This window comes from Tamandua tetradactyla, chromosome 13 (assembly GCF_023851605.1).
Source record: "Tamandua tetradactyla isolate mTamTet1 chromosome 13, mTamTet1.pri, whole genome shotgun sequence".
In the NCBI taxonomy this organism is placed as follows: domain Eukaryota; kingdom Metazoa; phylum Chordata; class Mammalia; order Pilosa; family Myrmecophagidae; genus Tamandua; species Tamandua tetradactyla.
Window position 1 is genome coordinate 8,971,004 of NC_135339.1, and position 24,438 is coordinate 8,995,441.

Consider the following 24,438-nt stretch of genomic DNA (forward strand, 5'->3'; position numbering starts at 1 on the left):
TTTTTTTGCCTGACACTTCATTTTCTTTATAAGTTATGGGACAGAAATAAAACCAAAAATCTCTAATGATTTAGATATCTAATGCATATTTGACAGTTGATAAATTTATATAAGCTTTGAAACAAAAATTTCCAATTAGAGGTTACTTTTATAAAGGAAAACTGAGATGATATCTTAATGAAAGTTTTTGCCTTGAGTATATTTTAACAAAATGAAGTTCTGGATTTGATATACTACTGTGAATGCATTCATTCTGAAAATTCATATATCATTCTATTTTATAACATTTTTTCTGATGATCTTTTGATTTTCTTCCACAAAGGATGGGATGTGAGGTGCTGAAGAGTATGTATGTATGTATATATACAAAATATGGTTATAAAGGAACAGGAGTTTTGCAAATAAAGCACATTATACACACAATATAAATAACTTCCCTTTTAAAAGTTACTGAGAATGAAGAATACAGAACATAGTTATAGGCACTTACATTGCTAATAAATGCAGGAATTCACTTCAATAAGAAGTGTTTTCTTCAGAATGTTCATGGCATTGGAGTTCCACCTTTGGATAGGATGCTTTCAATGAGATAAAAATAATAATTACCACCCTCTGCCACTCAAAAAAGATGGTGGAGGGAGGAAAACAAAGTCCAAATTTATGGACATTTTAAACCTATTTTGGCCATTATATCAACTTTTATGTTAAAAAATAAAGTTGGTGGGGAAGCTGATCTCACCTGCAAGGTAAATGGCTTTTACATGATTGGCAAATCTTAGTCAGATATTACATTTTTAAAGCACAAAACCACTAGCCACCAATATCTTCCTGTGCATTCATAAATTTTCTTCTTCTAATTCAAATGGCAGCAGAGGAATCCTAGTGTGCACATGTGTATGCGTGCACACAAACCATCATCAAGGCAAGATAAACTATCATAAACTAAGCAGTATCCCAAACATCATAATCTACAAGCTGTTTTACAAAGGTAGAATACAGAGAGATTACATTTTCTCAGGTAGAAGGCAAAGTACATATTTCTCCATCTCTGCTGAATTCATCTATCTTCTTAAGGCTTTCACAGAAAGCACCATTTTACAAAACAGGGAATTCAGCACCCAGAGTTTGAGCGGAGACTTATTCATCAGGATTGAAGTTTCAATGCAGTTCATAAAAACCCAATTAAAAAAAAAAAGAAGGCATCAAAAACCACATTTAAAATAAAATTGTCCATACATAAAGAATGAAGTGTTCACAAGTTCCCAGCTTGCAGTCTACAGGGTATTGAAAGATTTAGTATTAGCAGCCTGTGAAGGTATACTGAGGAGAGTCTGAGAACCAAATTAACATTCTTAATCCACTTTAATTTCACCTGTTCCTTGGGTGAAACAGTTCTTGCAGTCTAGAATTTCTCCTCATGATTTACTGTCAAATCTTTACATCTTGAGATTCAACCATCTTAGCAAGTGTCTTCTTGATTCTCAAGGCTGTAAGTCTGGAGGCTGGATTGTGGGCCCAGCATTCTGACATTAGCTTCAAAACTGCTCGTAGACACTGAAAAGTAAACAGAATTTAGTGAGCTAGTAAATATCCTTGGAGGGATTTAACCATGCAGTCCCCCAGGAGACTGAGTTCCACTTACTTCATCACTGTTCCATCGGTTAGACACAATTGGACGCAACCGTTTGACGCACACCACCTCACGCATATCTTCATATGAAGGATCATTGGGTACCATGTTGTAATATGGCAGCTGGTACTCTTCTACTATCCCTATAGGGAGTGAGAACATATACTGAGCACAAAAATGGTGACTGAACAAAATACATCAATCTATTCAACATCTCTCAGTGAACTATGGAACTAAAACTGACTCCTATAAAAGAAAAAAACACACTATAGAATGGACGATTTACTTTGAATAGTAATTATGTTCTTCTCTTACTTATGGCCCAATTATTTCCTTTACATCCATTAGCACTCCTATTTTAGCTGTGAGATATTTCATTAACAAAGGGCATATCATCAATTAAAAAACCAAGGTGTATTGCTTAATTTCCCTAAATTTTTAATCTGATTATCTTCTTACATCATGCTCCTACTAATGAATCTGGTTTTATTTTCACATTTGTTTTGCAGTAAAGACTTAACATGATGTGCAGAAAAGAGTTAACAATTCAGGCTGTATAGCTATCCACACAAAGGCCTGCTTACAAGGTTGACCCTTGGCTGGTAAACAGTTCCCTACACTGATATAAAACTCCCCAAGTGCTAAGAGTGGTTCAATGTGCCTGGACTGTGCAAATGATATGCTCAATACCTGCTTTCCTTCTGGGAGTCTGGAATTTAGGCATTTGTTAGGCAGAGGTTGCCTAATATGACTAGCCTCCAAAAACAACACTGGACACTGAGTCTTAGGAGTTTCCCCGAATGAAAGCATTTCACACATGTTGTCACAACTCTTAGAAACTTGCCCCTATTTCCTCTGGCCTTTGTCTCCTGTGCCTTTTCCGACTGCTGATTTTCCTTTGTATCCTTTCACTGTAATCAATCTTCTCTGTGAGTACAACTATATGCTGAGTCCTGTGAGTCTTTCTGGAGAATCACTGAACCTGAGAGTGGTTGATTCACATGACATTTAAATTATATAACTGGAGTTGCTACTTTTTAAATGATAGGTATATAAATAACCGGAAGCACACTACCCCAAACTCCTACCTCCTGTGATACAACGACGAGCCATTTCCCAAATGATCAGGCCAAAACTATAGATATCAGCCATTATGTAGGGCTGGAAATGGTTTTTATTTAGGCTTTCATCTAACACTTCTGGAGCCATGTAGCGTTTGGTACCAACCCTGGTATTCAAGGGCACATCAACTTCATTTGTATCACTGAAACAAAAGAAAGACAACATCCATGTTGAAGGTAAGGACAAAATGGTTTATCTTATATTTTGTCATTGTTCTTTCTCTCATATCTATCTACAATCCCTTATCAGAAATTCTTGGGACCAGATGTATTATGAAATTTAGAATCTTCCAGATTTTAGACAACTAATATACCCTTTCAATATATGCTACATATTATTTAACACCTCCAGCAGGGTTAGAGTACTATTCCTAATCAGACATACTATTATGTCTGCAGTAAAACACTAAATATGAATACTCATACTAAGTTGGATAAATATCTCACATTAGTTCATGTCAGGTTTTGCAACCAAACAAGTTTGGGTCTCCTCTAAAAAAAGAGGGCAATACTAAAATATAAGACATAGTGGCCGGTGAACAGGTCCCAGAAAAAGTGAACGTGAAGATAAATTAAAAGAGAAATCATTTACTTTTACCATTCTCAGTACTTTCTGGATTTTAAGACTGCAGACAGGGATTGAGAACCAACAATTTAAAAAATCCCATTAAAAAGGCACAAAAAATACATATCAAAATCAGTCTACAGTTACATCTTTATTTAATTTCTCCTATTAAAGTTTTAGGAATGATTCTCTCTTGTTTACTCAGCAATATCATGGAAAGATTACTAGATTAGGAATAAAAATAAGTGATCATTCTTCTCCTTTTGTGTATGTTTAAAACTCTTTATACTATGTGATGATATTAAGAATTACTGATTGTATATGTAGAATGGAATGATATCTTAATGTTTTGTTTGTTGTTAATTTTTTTAATTAATAATAATAATAAAAAAATACAAAAAAACCCCTAAAACTCTTTATAATAAAAAATCAAATAAATATAATAAAAATATTTAATTCAATTCCATAATATTTGCTGGTGCAGGGATTCAAATAATAAGACCTCCATCAAGACAAGACAGCATAAGACAGCCATGTATACAATGGATTAAACATCATGTTCTATTTTGAGCTTGCTATTAGTTGCAAATAATGGATATTAATCGCTTTGGTTGAAACTCTTCTGTTTTGTGAGTCACCTATGCAGAGGCAAAATAAGTGCCATGACACAGATAATGTCACCTAAAGAGATATTATGAGTTCTTCAGGAACACCTATATTTAGTTGCCTAGTGAAGGAAGATGAGCCTGCAAATAAGAAAGAAAATAGGAAGCTAAGAGAAGTGATGATTTCAAGGAGGAGAAAAAATAAACACTGTTGAATGCTGCTAAGGTTAAGAAAAATAACAACTAAAAATAGTCTTTACACTTATCAACATGAAGGTAGGTCACTGGTGATCTTAGTAAGAACTGTGTTAGTGGAATGACAGTAGAAGCCAGAATGGAGCGGGCTGAGGGGCAAGTAAGAGTTAAGGCAACATAGTTAGAGAGCTTATCACCTGTTTATTCGATATGAAAAAATGAATAAGGAAGAAAAATGAAGGAAAAATCTAAGAAGCATTCAATAGGAGCAACAATTGCTAAAGTAGGGAAGAGTAAATGAGAAAATAAATTAATTAAAAGAGGATCATTTACTTTTGCTATTGCATGTGACAAGATTAGTCTTTGTGACATAGGATTATATTTTCTTCTTTGTGAATCCATCACACTTATAGCTCTATTGTGAATAACATTTACATATTCATAATGACAATTAGTAAAAAATGATTTTTATTGATTTTTCAGTTTCTGGACTAAATTTTAGAGTTGCAAGATACCAATGCCAATGTTACTTAGGCCCTTAGTTCGGCAGATTCTGTAAACTATTTTGAAGCAGAGGTTAATAATGCATTATGTTTCTTATATAGCATCTGATGAACATTTGAACCAACAAATACTACACTGATGAAAAACAACAGGCTTAGAGCATAGTAGTAACCAGGAGGAAGATTTAAATGTCTCATTTTAAATTTATAGACTGGTATTTTTATTTTATGAGTTGAAATTAAGAATATGAATTATTGTGTGAAATGGCTGCAGCATTCTTGAGTTACAACAGTAAATTTGTTTCAATGGTTTCCTAAGTTTAAAAATATTGACAATATCAAGCAGTGATAGAGAAACATCATATTTATACCTGTTTGTGAGACTGTAAACTGATACAAGCTTTCTGAAGAGATGGTTTGTAATATGCCATAGTTTAATATGCACATAACCTTTGTCTACGTAACTCCTTCTCTAGGAATCCATCATAAATACTTGTATAAGTATATATATAAGTAGTTGTACATATATATGGATATAATACAACAATGTTCATTAAAGCATTTTTAAATAATAGAGATATACAAGAGGCAACCAAATGCCCATAAACTGGGTAACAGTTGGGACAAAATATGGTACATCGACATTATGGAAAACTCTGCATCCATTAAAAAGAATGACAGATCAATCTATAGACACTTAAAGGATATCTAAGACAATAAGTAGCAGTGAGAATTATGCACAGTAGGATGCAATTTTTGTAAACAAACAAAAACCCAACTAGATATTTATACAATTATAAAAACACTGACACAAATCTTTAGGATGCCACTATCCTGAATACAAACAGGAAAATATCTTTTAGAAATTAAAATAACATCAAATCAGTCAGGCAAAGAGCCACTTACCTGTTGAATTTAACAGCAAGGCCTAGGTCAGCAATACAACAACTTCCATTTTTCTTGATGAGGATGTTTTTACTTTTTAGATCTCGATGAGCAATTGCAGGCTTTCCTTGGGTGCCATAAATTTCTGTGTGGAGATGGCACAAACCACATGCAGCAGAATAAGCCAATTTGAGTAGGGCTCTGGTGTCCAGTGTAGCACATTTCAGGAAATCATAGAGAGATCCATTTTCATGATAATCAGTAATCAAATAGAGCTGAGTCCAGGAACCTGTGCCTTTAATGTCTGCTGCTATAAAACCTGTGCGATGAATAAGTGCAAGAGATCAGTTACCTATCATCAGAGCTGGGTAAGAAGAACAATGAATGCTCCCGTAGGAGACTGAGAACTGAGGCAGTCAAGTATAGATTCTGACTGACAAAATCTGAACGTGCTACAAAAAAATTATGCTTCCACCATTTTATACTTCTGCATTAAATTTAAAATAATCTTAATAATAATCTTGAATATAACTGACTTAAAAAAAAAAAGAAGGTAAGACCACATAAATGACCTTGGAAATGTTACCAATCTACACAATTCTCTAAGAATGGGAAATTAGAAAGAATGTGGAAAAGACTCACAATTTCAAAGTGAAAAGTGGATACTTAAGACTAAAAAGTTAAACATGTTCAATTAAGGGTTAGCTCCTAACTAAACCAACTCCCACTTGCTCAATGACTCATTATTTCTGCCTTTTCAATCTGGCTCTTTGATTAGCAGGTGAACAATATTACACCCCATCTTTCTCTTCTCTTCTTTCCCTTTGGAAAAAGGGCATGGAGTGCCTACTATATGTTTAGCATTGTGGTATACATTCTCTAAATTAAAAGTTAGGGAAATAATAGCTGAAAAGTCAGGAAAGCTAGATAAATTTATGCACTTACTGATCAGATCATACCTAAATTATATGCCACCATGTAAATGTGGGGGGTGAATCTACTAAACACAAAATATACAATGAAGCTGCATCTTACATTGCAAGATATAATGTAAGGGGAGGATACACAGCATACAAAAAGTAAAAGGCACAATTTTCAAAGGCACAAATTTAAAATTACCCCAGAAAATTACTTAAATTATCTATAAGTATTGGGTTTTCTTCACTATATCAATAAGTCCAATAAACAAGCAATTCTTGTAATGCTGAAACTCACTGCTGTTTCTTGTAGTAAAATAAAGTGATTGGTTGGCATTCACGACTGTGTTATATTTAAACAGTACAACTGAGTTTTGTTTAGCCAAATGCACATAGTTTAATTCACATACATTTTCAAAGCCCAGTGGCAGGCTTCCACCTGCATCTCTCTAACCTTGTCAGGCTATGGAACTGATTGAAATCAGATGTGTACTCACCAAGGATATTCTCATGACGCATGAGCACAGTTTGGTAGATTTCAGTTTCTCGAAACCAGCTAGCTTCTTCAGTGGTAAAAAACACTTTGACAGCTACTTTTTCACCACGCCATTTGCCCATCCAAACTTCTCCATAACGGCCTTTGCCAACTTGCCGAACCATCTGAATCTGTTTGGCAATAGTTCGCTGAACCTTCACAGAAAAAAGTAAAAGGTTTTGAATTGGTCTATCAGCCCAACCCATAAAAAAGCAAGATATATCCAGCCAGCTCACTCTTATAATTTATATTGCAGTTCAAAAGAAGAAACAATGTATAACATATTCTGAAATAATATGCTAACAGGTTAGTCAATATGGCAGATTGTTTGCAAAAATGGCCATAATAATTCCCCTCCTTCCAGATACATCCTTGGGTAGTGTGCCAGTTTGAAAGGATTTATGTACCCTAGAAAAGCCATGTTTTAATCCTAATCGATCTTGTGAGAGCAACATTTTTTTCTAATACCATTCAGCACTAGCACTACAGGTTGGAAACTTGATTAGGTTATCTCCATGGAGACACAGCTTAATCAATTGTGGGTATTAAACTTGATTAGATGGAGACATGTCTCCATTCATTCTACCTGGGTCTTGATTAGCTTACTGGAATCCTGTAAAAGAGGAGACAATTTGGAGAGTTCCTTTTGAGAACAAGAGGAGAGCCGCAAAACTGTGACAGAAAGACGAGAAAACCAGAGTCCATCCGCCAATGACCTGTGCAGATGAAGGAAAATGCCTCCTGGTGAGCTTCCTGAAGCAAGAGGCCTGGAGAGAAAGCTAGCAGATGCCACCCTGTTAGCCATTGTGCACTTCCAGCTGAGAAACACTGAACATCATCGGCCTTCTTGAACCAAGGTTATTTTTTCCTGGATGCCTTAGACTGGACATTTCTATAGACTTGTTTTAATTTGCACAATTTCACAGCCTTAGAACTGTAAACTAGCAATTTATTAAACTATTATTAAACTCCCCTTTAAAAAAGCCATTCCATTTCTGGTATATTGCATTCCAGCAGCTAGCAAAGGAGAACAATTAGTTTCCTCCTACACTGCCAGCCTGGCTATGAGATTTGCATCGGCCAGCAGAACAATAGTAAATGTGATGCAAGCAAAAACTCAAAGAGTCTTTGCACACTGGGGCTTGCCATCCTTGGAATCTTGTGACCAGTGAACAATACTATGCAACCTGTCAGCCATGTGCATAAACTAGGTCATCCAGCTTCATGGATGAAAACAAACTGCCCAGGAGATCACAGCATCATGAGAAATAATAAATATTTGTTGCTTTAAGTCACAAAGCTTTTGGGTGGTTTGTTATGCAGCAAGACTAAGTGACAGTTTAAAAATCTTAAACTCATCCTATCAAACCGTACATGATCTGGTCCTTGCTTAGCTCTTCAGCCTCATAATTCCCTATAATAATCTACCCCCATTCCCCTTACTCACCTTATTTCAATTCTTAGAATTCACTCAAGCTCATTCCTGTCTCCAAGTCTTTTTGCATGTGCACTTCCCTTAACTTAGAACACTCAGTTGCTGCACTTATCACAATTTTAACTCTATAATGACTATATACAATTGTTGAATTCAATCTCCTCTCCTCACATACTACTGGTATTTATTTAGAACAATCCCTAAAGTATAAGTGCTTTAAATAAGTATCTGTTAAATGAACGAAAGATGTACAAATAAGTATCTGCTAAATGAATGAAAGATGTACATTAATTGCCCCTTTCATTTCCCAAAGCATTATTAGTTGCTCTAAATTAAAAAGAACAATTTGTAACTCAAATTGGCTAATTTTGTATATAACTTAACTGACTTCATGGATAATTTATTACAGAACCATCAGTAAATTTTTTTTTTTTGGAGGGGGTGGGCATGGGCCAGGAACTGAACCCAGGTCTCCCATATGAAATGTAAGTCTTTTTAAAAAGTCAGGATTATGAAGGTATAATTTACATACAAGAAAAATTACCCTTTTTCAGTAGAGTTAATGAGTTTTGACAAATGTATATAATCATTTAGCCAAAAACATCACAGCTCGAACAAAGAATATCTCCATCACCAAAAAAGGTTCCCTCATGCTTCTGCAGTCAATGCCTTCTTTACCCACCTCTAATTCATGGCATCACTGATCTGTTTTCTGCCCTATAGTTTTGCCTTTTCTAGAAATGTACAATATGTTGCCTTTTGTGCCTGGGTTCTTTCACTTACCAAAAAATACTATGGAAATTCATTCATGTTGTTCAATATATCAGTAGTTTGATCCTTTTTATTGCTGAGAAGTTTTTCACTATATGAATGTACCACAATTTGTTTATCCATTTGCCAGCTGGACTTCTGGGTTGTTTGCAACTTATCCCTATCATGAATGAAGCTGCTACGAACATTCACATTCAGGTCTTTGAGTGGACATGCTTTCATTTTTCTTATGTAAATATGTAGTAGGATTACTTCATTGTATGGAAAGTATTGCTTAACTTTTTAATAAACAATCAAACTGTTTTCCAAAGTGGCTATACTATTTTGCATTCCCGTCAGCAATGAATATTTCCAGATGTTTTATATCCTTTTCAGACTTGATATTGTCAATTTTAGCCTTACCAGTGTACACTGGTATCTCAGTATGTTTAATCTGCATGTCTGTGATGACTAATGAAGCTGAGCATCTTTTCATGTGCTTATTTGCCACTGGTATATCTTATCTGTAGATGTGTCTGCTCAAATATTTTGCCCATCAAAAGATTTAAATTCTTTGCCTTATTATTGAGTTATTCTAGAGACAAATCTATATCAGAGATATGTTTTACAAATATTTTCTCCAAGTCTATGATTAGTCTTTTAATTTTATTAACAGGGTCTTCTGAATAGCAATAGTTTGAAATTTTGACCAATCCAGTTTATCATTAAAAATATATATATATTCATTCACACTTATCGTGTCCTAAGAAATTTTCAATCAACCCAAGACGATAATGATTTTCTCCAACATTTTCTTCTAGAGTTTTGATATTTCCACATTGTATTGATTACTTAGACCTTTGTAATGAGTCCAGAAATCAGACAGTGAGTCCTACAACTTTGTTCTTTTTCTAAATCTTTCTGGCTTTTCTTGGTTATTTGCATTTCCATATAAATGTTAGAATCAGCTCAACAACAATTTCTCCCAGAGTTCTACTCTAGTTTGTACTGAATTTAAACTATATCAATTTTAGGATAACTAAAATCTTAGTAGTCTCTTTGAGTACTCTGATTCATAAACAAAATATTAATCTCCATTAAATGAGGTCTTCTTTCAGCAATGTTTTCTAGTTTTCAGTATACAGATCCTGCATACATTTTATTAAACTATTCCTAAGAATGTTTTTGATGCTATTTTAAATATTTTTTTAAGTTTCACTTCCCAATTTGATTGATTTATTTAAATGTAATGGTGTTTGTACACTGGACTTGTATTCCAAAAGTCTGATGAATTCATTTAATGGTTGTAGAAACTTTTTTGTATGTTCCTTGGGCTTTTCCATATAGGCAATCATGTTGTTCGCATGTAAAGATAGCTTTACTTTAAAATTAGAGATCAATATATATACTTTAACTATACAACTGTTTATGGTTACAAACAATTGTAAAACCTATTTGGCTATATGGTGTTATTGTAAGGGCCCGCTAAACTCCCAAATCTGAATATTTTCATATTTGTAACCTGTTTTAAAATTTTTTGATTAAACTGTGTTTTTGTAAGATAGTATCTTATTGAGCAAAGTGTTCTAGAGGTCTATGATGACCACTGGGAGAAACTTCTCTTTGATGTTAGAAAACAAAAATAGTTATACCTCTTCAAATAATCAATTTAACCCTATAAATGGAAGCAATCGTATACCTGACTCTTCTTCGAGTTTGCTGTTAAGATGCTTAGATCAAAATTTGTGATCTCCCCCTAGCACTTACGTAAGAGATCATGACCACATTTTTTCCTTCTTATGAACCTTGCTAGAGGCTAAACCTTACTTGTCTTTTCTGTTTTTCTCCTTTCATTTTTCTTATTTTTAACTAATTTTGTCTGATATTATGTTCATATTTTAAAATAAGGATAAAATTAAAAATGTGTGCAGTAATACTTCCTAATCTGCATTAACTATCTTCTATTTTCATATGAGGCCAGGTTCTGTATCAAGACAGCACTGATGTGTATACAGACTTTCATCTTACCAATAAAGGTAGTCCAGATCCACTACCAGAACTTTGTGACTGATCAATAAGGTCTTTTAACGATTCTCCAACTGGAATAAATGCTTCATCCTGTTCCAAATCACGATTATAACGACGTCTACTTGAGATGCTCTTGCAATAATGTCTTTTAAAAAAAGCAGAAGACAATCTATATTAAAATTCTAAAACTATAAAATCCTAAGAAAAAACTGATAGTTTAGGTCGTCTAAACCATTATCCTTCCTTCAGACAGAATCATCTGTAAATCAGTCTTACCATAGATTAATATATCATGTTATAAAATTTTTTAAAAGATATGTTAATGAATGTCTTAAAAGATGCAAAAGGACATACAGTGAGCTGCAAGTAATTATATCTGGGATGTAAGAATATTAAGTTTCTACTTTATATATTTTGTATTACTTGAATTTATACATATGTTTTTTCTCTTAATTTTGAAGTTTTTTTTAAATACCAAAAAAACACCAAACAAATGCAAACATTCTTAACTTTTTTTTTTTTTTTTTTTTTAACATTTTCTTGTTTTATTGTATTTTGTTTGTTTGTTTGCTTTTTTTTTACATGGGCTGGGGCCGGGAATCGAACCGAGGTCCTCCGGCATGGCAGGCAAGCACTTTGCCCGCTGAGCCACCGCGGCCCGCCCACATTCTTAACTTTTGATCATTCCGTTCTACATATATAATCAGCAATTCACAATATCATCACATAGTTACATATTCACCATCATGATCATTTCTTGGAACATTTGCATCTACTTAGAAAAAGAAATAAGAAGAAAACAGAAAAAAATTTATACATACCAAACCTCTTACCCCTCCCTTTCATTGATAACTAGCATTTCAAACTAAACGTTATTTTAACATTTGCTCCCCCATTATTTATTTTTATTCCATATGTTCTACTTGTCTGTCGACAAGGTAGACAAAAGGAGCATCAGACACAAGGTTTTCACAATCACACAGTCACATTGTGAAAGCTGCATCATTATACAATCATCTTCAAGAAACATGGCTACTGGAACACAGCTCTACATTTTCAGGCAGTTCCCTCCAGCCTCTCCATTACATCTTGACTGACAAGGTGATATCTACTTAATACATAAGAATAACCTCCAGGATAACCTCCCGACTCTGTTTGGAATCTCTCAGCCTTTATTTTGTCTCATTTCATTCTTCCCCCTTTTGGTCGAAAAGGTTTTATCAATCCCTTGATGCTGAGTTTCAGCTCATTCTAGGGGTTTTCTCAATCCCTTGATGCTGAGTCTCAGCTCATTGTAGGATTTCTGTCGCATGTTGCCAGAAAGGTCCACACCCCTGGGAGTCCTCTTCCACGTAGACAGGGGGAGGGTGGTGAGTTTGCTTGTTGTGTTGGCTGGAGAGAGAGGCCACATCTGAGCAACAAAAGAGGTTCTCTTGGGGGTGACTCTTAGGCCTAATTTTAAGTAGGCTTGACCTATCCCCTGTGGGGTCAAGTTTCATATGAACAAACCCCAAGACTGGGGGCTCAGGTTATAGCTTTGCTTGTCCATACTGTTTGTGAGAATATCAAGAATTCAACTTGGGGAAGCTGAATTTTCCCTCTTTCTCACTATTCCCCGAAGGGGACTGTGCAAATACTTTTTTATTTACTATTCAAATCATTCTGGGATTTATCAGGGCATCACTCTGGACAAATCAACAAAATCACATGTCCTACTGAAGGTTCCATGTACTTATTGTATTCAATTAAGCTGTCTACATGAGTTATATTAGGAAATGCATTAGTCAAAATATAAATTTTGTACCAAATAAACATTTTTTGCTTAGTCTCCCATATAAGTTGAAATTTTAAAATATTAATTACCTACTATCTTCAGCACCCTGTAGTAATGACATTCCTTTGTTCTTCCTCATGCAAAAACATTTTTAAAAATTGTACATTTAGTCACTATCATTATACACTCTAGGCATTCCTAGACTATACCATCTCAGTCTTTATTGTCGATCTTTCTTTCTGATTTCATTTGTGCCCCCGCCCTCCTCCCTGTATCATTCTCACATTCGGCTTCATTCAGTGTTTTAACGTAATTGTATTACAGTTACATAGCATTGTGTTGTCCATTTCTGAGTTTTTACATTCAGTCCTGTTGCACAATCTGTATCCCTTCAGCTCCAATTACCCAATATCTTACCCTATTTCTATCTCCTGATGGTCTCTGTTACCAATGAAATTCTCCAAATTTATTCACTACTGTCAGTTCATATCAGTGAGACCATACAGTATTTGTCCTTCTGTTTCTGGCTAATCTCATCATTCAGCTAAATGTCCTTAAAGGTCCATCCATGTTGTTACATACTTCATAACTTTATTCTGTCTTACACTGCATAATATTCCATCGTATGTATATACCACAGCTTGTTTAGCCACTCGTTTCTTTTTTTTTTTTTTATTAATTAAAAAAAGAATTAACAAAACAATTAGAAATCATTCCAATCTACATGTACAATCTGTAATTCTTAATAACATCACATAGTTGCATATTCATCATTTCTTAGTACATTTGCATCGACTTAGAAAAAGAAATAAAAAGACAACAGAATAAGAATAAAAACAATAATAGAAAGAAAAAAAAACAAAAAAAACAAAAACAAAAAACCTATACCTCACATGCAGCTTCATTCAGTGTTTTAACATAATTGCATTACAATTGGGTAGTATTGTGCTGTCCATTTCTGAGTTTTTATATCCAGTCCCGTTGTACAGTCTGTATCCCTTCATCTCCAATTATCCCTTCTCTTTTTTTTTTTTTTTAATTAACGGAAAAAAAGAAATTAACCCAACATTTAGAGATCATACCATTCTACACATGCAATCATTAATTCTTAACATCATCACATAGATGCATGATCATCATTTCTTAGTACATTTGCATTGGTTTAGAAGAACTAGCAACATAACCGAAAAAGATATAGAATGTTAATATAGAGAAAAAAATAAAAGTAATAATAGTAAAATCAAAACAAAACAAAACAAAACAAAAACCTATAGCTCAGATGCAGCTTCATTCAGTGTTTTTTTTTTTTTTTTTTTTTTTTTTTTTTTTTTTTTTTTAAAGGAAAGACAGAGAGAAGGAAGGAAGGATAGAAGGAAGGAAGGAAGGAAGAAAGGGAAACATTTTTAAACATTTTCTTGTTTTATTGTATTCTGTTTCTCCGTTTTTGTTACATGGGCTGGGGCCGGGAATCGAACCGAGGTCCTCCGGCATAGCAGGCAAGCACTTTGCCCGCTGAGCCACCGCGGCCCGCCTCATTCAGTGTTTTAACATGATTACTTTACAATTAGGTATTATTGTGCTGTCCATTTTTGAGTTTTTGTATCTAGTCCTGTTGCACAGTCTGTATCCCTTCAGCTTCAATTACCCATTGTCTTACCCTGTTTCTAACTCCTGCTGAACTCTGTTACCAATGACATATTTCAAGTTTATTCTCGAATGTCCGTTCACATCAGTGGGACCATACAGTATTTGTCCTTTAGTTTTTGGCTGGATTCACTCAGCATAATATTCTCTAGGTCCATCCATGTTATTACATGGTTCATAAGTTTATCTTGTCTTAAAGCTGCATAATATTCCATCGTATGTATATACCACAGTTTGTTTAGCCACTCTTCTGTTGATGGAGATTTTGGCTGTTTCCATCTCTTTGCAATTGTAAATAATGCTGCTATAAACATTGGTGTGCAAATGTCCGTTTGTGTCTTTGCCCTTAAGTCCTTTGAGTAGATACCTAGCAATGGTATTGCTGGGTCGTATGGCAATTCTATATTCAGCTTTTTGAGGAACCGCCAAACTGCCTTCCACAGTGGTTGCACCCTTTGACATTCCCACCAACAGTGGATAAGTGTGCCTCTTTCTCCGCATCCTCTCCAGCACTTGTCATTTTCTGTTTTGTTGATAATGGCCATTCTGGTGGGTGTGAGATGATATCTCATTGTGGTTTTGATTTGCATTTCTCTAATGGCCAGGGACATTGAGCATCTCTTCATGTGCCTCTTGGCCATCCGTATTTCCTCTTCTGAGAGGTGTCTGTTCAAGTCTTTTTCCCATTTTGTAATTGGGTTGGCTGTCTTTTTGTTGTTGAGATGAACAATCTCTTTATAAATTCTGGACACTAGACCTTTATCTGATATATCATTTCCAAATATTGTCTCCCATTGTGAAGGCTGTCTTTCTACTTTCTTGATGAAGTTCTTTGATGCACAAAAGTGTTTAATTTTGAGGAGTTCCCATTTATTTATTTCCTTCTTCAGTGCTCTTGCTTTAGGTTTAAGGTCCATAAAACCGCCTCCAGTTGTAAGATCCATAAGATATCTCCCAACATTTTCCTCTAACTGTTTTATGGTCTTAGACCTAATGTTTAGATCTTTGATCCATTTTGAGTTAACTTTTGTATAGGGTGTGAGAGATGGGTCTTCTTTCATTCTTTTGCATATGGATATCCAGTTCTCTAGGCACCATTTATTGAAGAGACTGCTCTGTCCCAGGTGAGTTGGCTTGACTGCCTTATCAAAGATCAAATGTCCATAGATGAGAGGGTCTATATCTGAGCACTCTATTCGATTCCATTGGTCGATATATCTATCTTTATGCCAATACCATGCTGTTTTGACCACTGTGGCTTCATAATATGCCTTAAAGTCAGGCAGCGCGAGACCTCCAGCTTCGTTTTTTTTCCTCAAGATGTTTTTAGCAATTCGGGGCACCCTGCCCTTCCAGATAAATTTGCTTATTGGTTTTTCTATTTCTGAAAAATAAGTTGTTGGGATTTTGATTGGTATTGCATTGAATCTGTAAATCAATTTAGGTAGGATTGACATCTTAACTATATTTAGTCTTCCAATCCATGAACACGGTATGCCCTTCCATCTATTTAGGTCTTCTGTGATTTCTTTTAGCAGTTTTTTGTAGTTTTCTTTATATAGGTTTTTTGTCTCTTTAGTTAAATTTATTCCTAGGTATTTTATTCTTTTAGTTGCAATTGTAAATGGGATTCGTTTCTTGATTTCCCCCTCAGCTTGTTCATTACTAGTGTATAGAAATGCTACAGATTTTTGAATGTTGATCTTGTAACCTGCTACTTTGCTGTACTCATTTATTAGCTCTAGTAGTTTTGTTGTGGATTTTTCCGGGTTTTCGACGTATAGTATCATATCATCTGCAAACAGTGATAGTTTTACTTCTTCCTTTCCAATTTTGATGCCTTGTATTTCTTTTTCTTGTCTAATTGCTCTGGCTAGAACCTCCAACACCATGTTGAATAATAGTGGTGATAGTGGACATCCTTGTCTTGTTCCTGATCTTAGGGGGAAAGTTTTCAATTTTTCCCCATTGAGGATGATATTAGCTGTGGGTTTTTCATATATTCCCTCTATCATTGTAAGGAAGTTCCCTTGTATTCCTATCTTTTGAAGTGTTTTCAACAGGAAAGGATGTTGAATCTTGTCGAATGCCTTCTCTGCATCAATTGAGATGATCATGTGATTTTTCTGCTTTGATTTGTTGATATGGTGTATTACATTAATTGATTTTCTTATGTTGAACCATCCTTGCATACCTGGGATGAATCCTACTTGGTCATGATGTATAATTCTTTTAATGTGTTGTTGGATACGATTTGCTAGAATTTTATTGAGGATTTTTGCATCTGTGTTCATTAGAGAGATTGGTCTGTAGTTTTCTTTTTTTTGTAATATCTTTGCCTGGTTTTGGTATGAGGGTGATGCTGGCTGCATAGAATGAATTAGGTAGTTTTCCCTCCACTTCGATTTTTTTGAAGAGTTTGAAGAGAATTGGTACTAATTCTTTCTGGAACGTTTGGTAGAATTCACATGTGAAGCCATCTGGTCCTGGACTTTTCTTTTTAGGAAGCTTTTGAATGACTAATTCAATTTCTTTACTTGTGATTGGTTTGTTGAGGTCATCTATGTCTTCTTGAGTCAAAGTTGGTTGTTCATGTCTTTCCAGGAACCCGTCCATTTCCTCTAAATTGTTGGATTTATTAGCGTAAAGTTGTTCATAGTATCCTGTTATTACCTCCTTTATTTCTGTGAGGTCAGTAGTTATGTCTCCTCTTCGATTTCTGATCTTATTTATTTGCATCCTCTCTCTTCTTCTTTTTGTCAATCTTGCTAAGGGCCCATCAATCTTATTGATTTTCTCATAGAACCAACTTCTGGCCTTATTGATTTTCTCTATTGTTTTCATGTTTTCAATTTCATTTATTTGTGCTCTAATCTTTGTTATTTCTTTCCTTTTGCTTGCTTTGGGGTTAGCTTGCTGTTCTTTCTCCAGTTCTTCCAAATGGATAGTTAATTCCTGAATTTTTGCCTTTTCTTCTTTTCTGATATAGGCATTTAGAGCAATAAATTTCCCTCTTAGCACTGCCTTTGCTGCGTCCCATAAGTTTTGATATGTTGTGTTTTCATTTTCATTCGCCTCGAGGTATTTGCTAATTTCTCTTGCAATTTCTTCTTTGACCCAGTCGTTGTTTAGGAGTGTGTTGTTGAGCCTCCACGTATTTGTGAATTTTCTGGCACTCTGCCTATTATTGATTTCCAACATCATTCCTTTATGATCCGAGAAAGCGTTGTGTAAGATTTCAATCTTTTTAAATTTGTTAAGACTTGCTTTGTGACCCAGCATATGGTCTATCTTTGAGAATGATCCATGAGCACTTGAGAAAAAGGTGTATCCTGCTGTTGTGGGATGTAATGTCCTATAAATGTCTATTAAGTCTAGTTCATTTATAGTAATATTCAGATTCTCTATTTCTTTGTTGATCCTCTGTCTAGATGTTCTGTCCCTTGATGAGAGTGGTGAGTTGAAGTCTCCAACTATTATGGTATATGAGTCTATTTCCCTTTTCAGTGTTTGCAGTATATTCCTCACGTATTTTGGGGCATTCTGATTCGGTGCGTAAATATTTATGATTGTTATGTCTTCTTGTTTAATTGTTCCTTTTATTAGTATATAGTGTCCTTCTTTGTCTCTTTTAACTGTTTTACATTTGAAGTCTAATTTGTTGGATATTAGTATAGCCACTCCTGCTCTTTTCTGGTTGTTATTTGCATGAAATATCTTTTCCCAACCTTTCACTTTCAACCTATGTTTATCTTTGGGTCTAAGATGTGTTTCCTGTAGACAGCATATCGAAGGATCCTGTTTTTTAATCCATTCTGACAATCTATGTCTTTTGATTGGGGAATTCAGTCCATTGACATTTAGTGTTATTACTGTTTGGATAATATTTTCCTCTAACATTTTGCCTTTTGTATTATATATATCATATCTGATTTTCCTTCTTTCTACACTCTTTTCCATATCTCTCTCTTCTGTCTTTTTGTATCTGACTCTAGTGCTCCCTTTAGTATTTCTTGCAGAGCTGGTCTCTTGGTCACAAATTCTTTCAGTGACTTTTTGTCTGAGAATGTTTTAATTTCTCCCTCATTTTTGAAGGATAATTTTGCTGGATATAGGAGTCTTGGTTGGCAGTTTTTCTCTTTTAGTATTTTAAATATATCATCCCACTGTCTTCTAGCTTCCATGGTTTCTGCTGAGAAATCTACACAAAGTCTTATTGGGTTTCCCTTGTATGTAATGGATTGTTTTTCTCTTGCTGCTTTCAAGATCTTCTCTTTCTCTTTGACCTCTGACATTCTAACTAGTAAGTGTCTTGGAGAACGCCTATTTGGGTCTAATCTCTTTGGGGTGCGCTGCACTTCTTGGATCTGTAATTTTAGGTCTTTCATAAGAGTTGGGAAATTTTCAGTAATAATTTCTTCCATTAGTTTTTCTCCTCCTTTTCCCTTCTCTTCTCCTTCTGGGACACCCACAACACGTATATTTGTGCGGTTCATATTGTCCTTGAGTTCCCTGATACCCTGTTCAAATTTTTCCATTCTTTTCCCTATAGTTTCTGTTTCTTTTTGGAATTCAGATGTTCCATCCTCCAAATCACTAATTCTATCTTCTGTCTCTTTAAATCTATCATTGTAGCTATCCATTATTTTTTCTATGTTTGCTACTTTATCCTTCACTTCCATAAGTTCTGCGATTTGTTTTTTCAGTTTTTCTATTTCTTCTTTATGTTCAGCCCATGTCCTCTTCATGTCCTCCCTCAATTTATCGATTTCATTTTTGAAGAGGTTTTCCATTTCTGTTCGTATATTCAGCATTAGTTGTCTCAGCTCTTGTGTCTCATTTGAGCTATTGGTTTGTTCCTTTGACTGAGCCATATTCTCAATCTTTTGAGCGTGGACAGTTATCTTCTGCTGCTGGCGTCTGGGCATTTATTCAGATTTCTCTTGGTGTTGGACCCAGCAAGGTTGTAATATTTTTCTGTGAAATCTCTGGGTTCTGTTTTTCTTATCCTGCCCAGTAGGTGGCGCTCGTGGCACACGTTTGTCTGCGGGTCCCACCAGTAAAAGGTGCTGTGGGACCTTAAACTTTGGAAAACTCTCGCCGTCCTGGGGGTTCGCTAGCCGAAGCCGCTTGAGCCGGCCCGGGGTCCGAACGCAGGGAGGGTGTCCGAACGCAGGGAGGGTTGCTGGTCGCTGCAGCCAGGGAAAGAGCCCGTCCGAATTTCCTAGTCGGCCCTGGGCAACAAGCGTGGCGGGAGGGCGCCAGCGGCAGCGGCCCGCCCGAGAGAGTGCACGTTCCCCGGGAGTCACAGGGTCACCGTTCTCCGCGGCCTGGGGTTTCCGATCCAATTCTCTCAGTTGGTCCGGGGGCTGCGCGTGGTGTGGGCGCCAGTCGCCTTGGTTTCAGGGGACCACCTCTCCAATTCTCCCAGCCGGCCCGGGAAGGGGGAAGGGAGTAACTCCGGCCGCTTGCCACCCCGCCCGGTAAGGCCCGTGCGCCTCGGCGATCTCACCCGAGCTGCTTCTCTCAGCCAGCCAGCCGTTCCAGGATGGGGTACGCTGTCTTTTTTATCTCTGTTGTGGCTTTGGGCGCTTTCTGTATCGTTTCTACTCCCCTAGTAGGTGTCCTGGAGAAGAAACTAAGATCCGCGCATCTTACTAAGCCGCCATCTTCCAGGAAGTGCCACTCGTTTCTTGATGGACATTTTGGCTGCTTCCATCTCTTGGCAACTGTAAATAATGCTGCTATAAACACTGGTGTGCAAATGCCCGTTTGTGTCTTTGCTCTCATGTCCTCTGAGTAGATACCTAGCAATGGTATTGCCGGGTCATATGGCAATTCTATATTTAGCTTTGTGAGGACCTGCCAAACTGCTTTCCACAGCGATTGTACCATTTGACATTCCCACCAACAGGGGATAAGTGTGCCTCTTTCTCCACATCCTCTCCAGCACTTGTCATTTTCTGTTTTATTGATAATGGCCATTCTGGTGGGTGTGAGATGATATCTCATTATGGTTTTGATTTGTATTACTCTAATAGCCAGGGATGTTGAGCATCTCTTCATGTGCCTTTTGGCCATTTGTATTTCCTCTTCTGAGAGATGTCTATTCAAGTCTTTTGCCCATTTTGTAATTGGGTTGTCTTTTTGTTGTTGAGTTGAACAATCTCTTTATCAATTATGGATACTAGACCTTTATCTGATAGGTTGTTTCCAAATATTGTCTCCCATTGCGTAGGCTTTCTTTTTACTTTCTTGACGAAGTTCTTTGATGCGCAAAAGTGTTCAATTTTGAGGAGTTCCAATTTGTTTGTATCTTTCTTCAATGCTCTTGCTTTGAGTGTAAGGTCTAGAAAACTGCCTCCTAGTATAAGATTTATATTTCCCTACATTTTCTTCTATCAGTTTTATGGTCTTAGAGCTAATGTTTAGGTCTTTGATCCATTCTGAGTTTTATGTATAAATTCTGAGAATTTATACTTATGTAATCTTAAAAAATATTTTTATTAAAAGTATTTGCAAAGTCCCCTTCGGGGAATGGCAAGAAAAGGGGAAAATTCAACTTCCCCATTGGAGAATTCCTGATGTTCTCGCAAGCAGTGGGGACAACCAAAGCAATAGGCTAAGCCCTGAATTTTGGGGTGTGTTCATATGAAACTTATCCCCGCAAAGGATAGGCTAAGCCTACTTAATATTAGGCCTAAGAGTCACCCCCCCCCGACATCCTCTTTTGTTGCTCAGATGTGGTCTCTCTCTCAGCCAACAGGACAAGCAAACTCACTGCCCTCCCCCTCTCTACATGGGACATGACACCCAGGGGTGTAAACCTTCCTGGCAACATGGGAGAGAAATCCTAGAATGAGCTGAAACTCAGCATCAAGGGATTGAGAAAACCTTCTAGACCAAAAGGGGGAAGAAAGAAATTGGACAAAATAAAGTGTCAATGGCTGTGAGATTTCAAACAAAGTCAAGAGGTTATCCTGGAGGTTATTCTTATGCATTATATAGATATCACCTTTTTACATAAAGTATATTGGAGAGGCTGTCAGGGGGCAGGGGCGGGGGGAAGTGCCTGAAAACATAGAGCTGTGTTCCAGTAGCTGTATTTCTTGAAGATGATTGGATAATGATATAGCTTTCGCAGTGTGACTGTATAATTGTGAAAACCTTGTGTCTGATGCTCCTTTTATCTACGGTATAGACAGATGAGTAAAAAATATGGATTAAAAATAAATAAATAATGGGGGAATAAATGTTAAAATAAATTTAGCAGATTGAAATGCTAGTGATCAATGAAAGGGAGTGGTAAGCGGTATAGGAAAAAAATAGAGGAAACAAAGGTTAAAATATATTGGGTAGATGGAAATACTAGCAGTCAATGAGAGGGAGGGGTAAGGGGTATGGCATGTATGAGTTTTTCTTTTTTCTTTTTTTGAATTGATGCAAATGTTCTAAGAAACGATCATGGTGATGAATATACAACTATATGATGACTTTGTGAGTTACTGATTATATACCAAGAATGGAATGATCATATGGTAAGAACGTTTGTGTTTGTTTGTTATGTTTTTTTTTTATTTTATTTAAGAAAACAAACAGTATATTTAGAAACATCAAAATATCTTAGTTGCTTAACCACAAGCATTCATACCTGGTTCTCTGGCATGGTAGGCAAGAACTCTGCCTGCTGAGCCACCCCGGCCTGCCCCACAGGCATATTTAAATAAAGTATCCAAATAATCATTGTAAAAACTGTGTTTGCACAGTAAGTTTCATAAACCAATTTAAAATTAAGGCAACAAGGAAAAAAAAATCTATAAATTCTGGTAGCAGAATTTCTTAAATTCTAAATATTAAACACTAAATACCATTTGATCAACTGTCAAAATTGTGTATGTTCTCAAAATATCAAGTAGAAAGTTATTACAAATATCTATGTTGCTATAGTAATGACTTATGTTACTAAACATTTTCCTAATTTCAGGAAAATATGAAGATACAAATGTTTTTACAATTAACATGAAAATCTTAACCACAATGGATATCTTATTTAGCTTACCCATAGGCATATTTAAGCAAAATATGTAAATAATCATTGTAAAGCCTGTTTATACAATGTTTCATAAATCAATTTAAAATTAAAGCAAGGAAGGAAAAAAATCTTCAGCTACAGATATCAGTTTCTTAGATTCTAAATATACAATACTATCTGAAATACCATTTGATTAACTATCAAAACTGTGTTTTCAAAATATCAAGTAGAAAAAAAAATCAAGTAGCAAGTTACTATAAATATCAACTTTGCTACAGTAATAACCTGTTACTAAACATTTTCAAATTTTTCATTTCAGGAACTTATTTTATCTAATATTACTATAGCTGCCTACAGTTCTTTTAGTATTTATTTTTTGTTGTAAAATAGAACACATTTATACAAAGTAAAGAAAGAAAAAAGCAATAATTTTCAAAGCGCAGAGAGAGAACAGGTCTCAGTTTGTCACCATTCCCTCATCTCAGATTTTTCCTTCTAGCTGCTCCAAAACACTGGAGTCTTTATCAGAGTCACAATAACAAAATCATACAGCAACTGTCCTTTTGTGGCTGACTTATTTCACTCAACATTATATCCTTAAGGTTCATCCACATTATTATATATTTTGGGACATAATTTTGTCTAACTGCTGCATAACATTCCATATATGTCTGTACCATTTTATCTACTTGTCTGTTGGTGGGCACCTGGATTATTTCTATCTCTTGGCAACTGTGAATAGTGCTGCCATGAACATATGTGTGCAAATGTCTGTTTGTGTCACTGCCCTCAACTAAGTACTGGAATTGCCAGGTGATAGGGCAACTCAAACTGACTTTGCCAAACTGATTTTCATAATGGCTAAACCATTATACATTCCCACCAGAAGTGAGTAAGTGTTCCAATTTTCCACATCCTCTCTAACATTTACAGTTTCCTGTTTGTTTAATAGCAGCCATTCTTATAGGTGTGAGCTGATATCTCATTATCATCTTAATTTGCATCTCCTTAATAGCCAATGAAGATGAGCTGCTCTCCATGTGCTTTTTAGCTCTTTTTTGCTCTTCAGAAAAGTGCCTATTCATATCCTCTGCCCATTTTATAACTGGGTTGTTTGTTCTTTTGTTGTTGAGCTGTGTAATTTCTTAATGTACACACGGTATCAAGCCTTTATCTGATACGTGGTCTCTAAATATTTTTCTCCCATTGAGTTGGCTGCCTCTTCACCCTTGATATTAAAGACTTTCCATCTATGTTTTCTTTTGCAGCTTGTATTTTAGGTATAAAGTCTAAGAAGCTACCTCCTATTATTACTAGATCTTGAAGATGTTTCCCTACATTTTCTTCTAGAAGTTTTCTGGTACTGGCTCTTACATTTAGGTTTTTTTTTTATAAGGTTTGGGAAGTTTTCCCCAATTATATCTTCAACTAACTTTCCCAACCCTTTCCTCTTCTCCTTCTGGGACATCAATGATGCTTATGTTTGTGTGCCTCTTGTTGTCCATCACTTCCCTAAGCTCCAACTGCATTTTTTCAACATTTGTGACCATTTGTTCTTTTGTATGCTCTAGTTCAATTGTTCTATCTTCTAACTCACTTTATTCTTTCTTCTGCTTCTTCGAATTTGCCATCCTGTGTCTCTAGAATAGTTCCAGTTTGGTCTACTGTATTTTGGATTTCTATGAGATCTACCATTTTACTATTTAACCTTCTGAATTCTTCGCTATGCTCTTCAATGTCTTCCTGACATCCTTTATTTCATTATAAATATCCTTGGATAATTGTTGCATATTCTGTGTCCCCTTTGGAATTTTTATTT

At 35.7% G+C, this 24,438-nt stretch overlaps 1 protein-coding gene across 1 annotated transcript in view; it reads right to left on the reverse strand.

Moving 5' to 3' along the window:
- Positions 1 to 425: 425 nt before the first annotated feature.
- The window catches only part of BMPR1A (bone morphogenetic protein receptor type 1A), a 156,787-nt gene continuing 132,774 nt past the window's right edge, over positions 426 to 24,438 (reverse strand). The window contains exons 8-13 of the mRNA XM_077124689.1: positions 11,170 to 11,314; positions 6,919 to 7,111; positions 5,526 to 5,823; positions 2,719 to 2,894; positions 1,643 to 1,773; positions 426 to 1,554 (exon numbers count right to left, since the gene is read on the reverse strand). Of these exons, the coding sequence (XP_076980804.1) occupies positions 1,429 to 1,554; positions 1,643 to 1,773; positions 2,719 to 2,894; positions 5,526 to 5,823; positions 6,919 to 7,111; positions 11,170 to 11,314 (1,069 nt within the window). The 3' untranslated portion in view covers positions 426 to 1,428. The remainder of the gene's footprint in view (positions 1,555 to 1,642; positions 1,774 to 2,718; positions 2,895 to 5,525; positions 5,824 to 6,918; positions 7,112 to 11,169; positions 11,315 to 24,438) is intronic.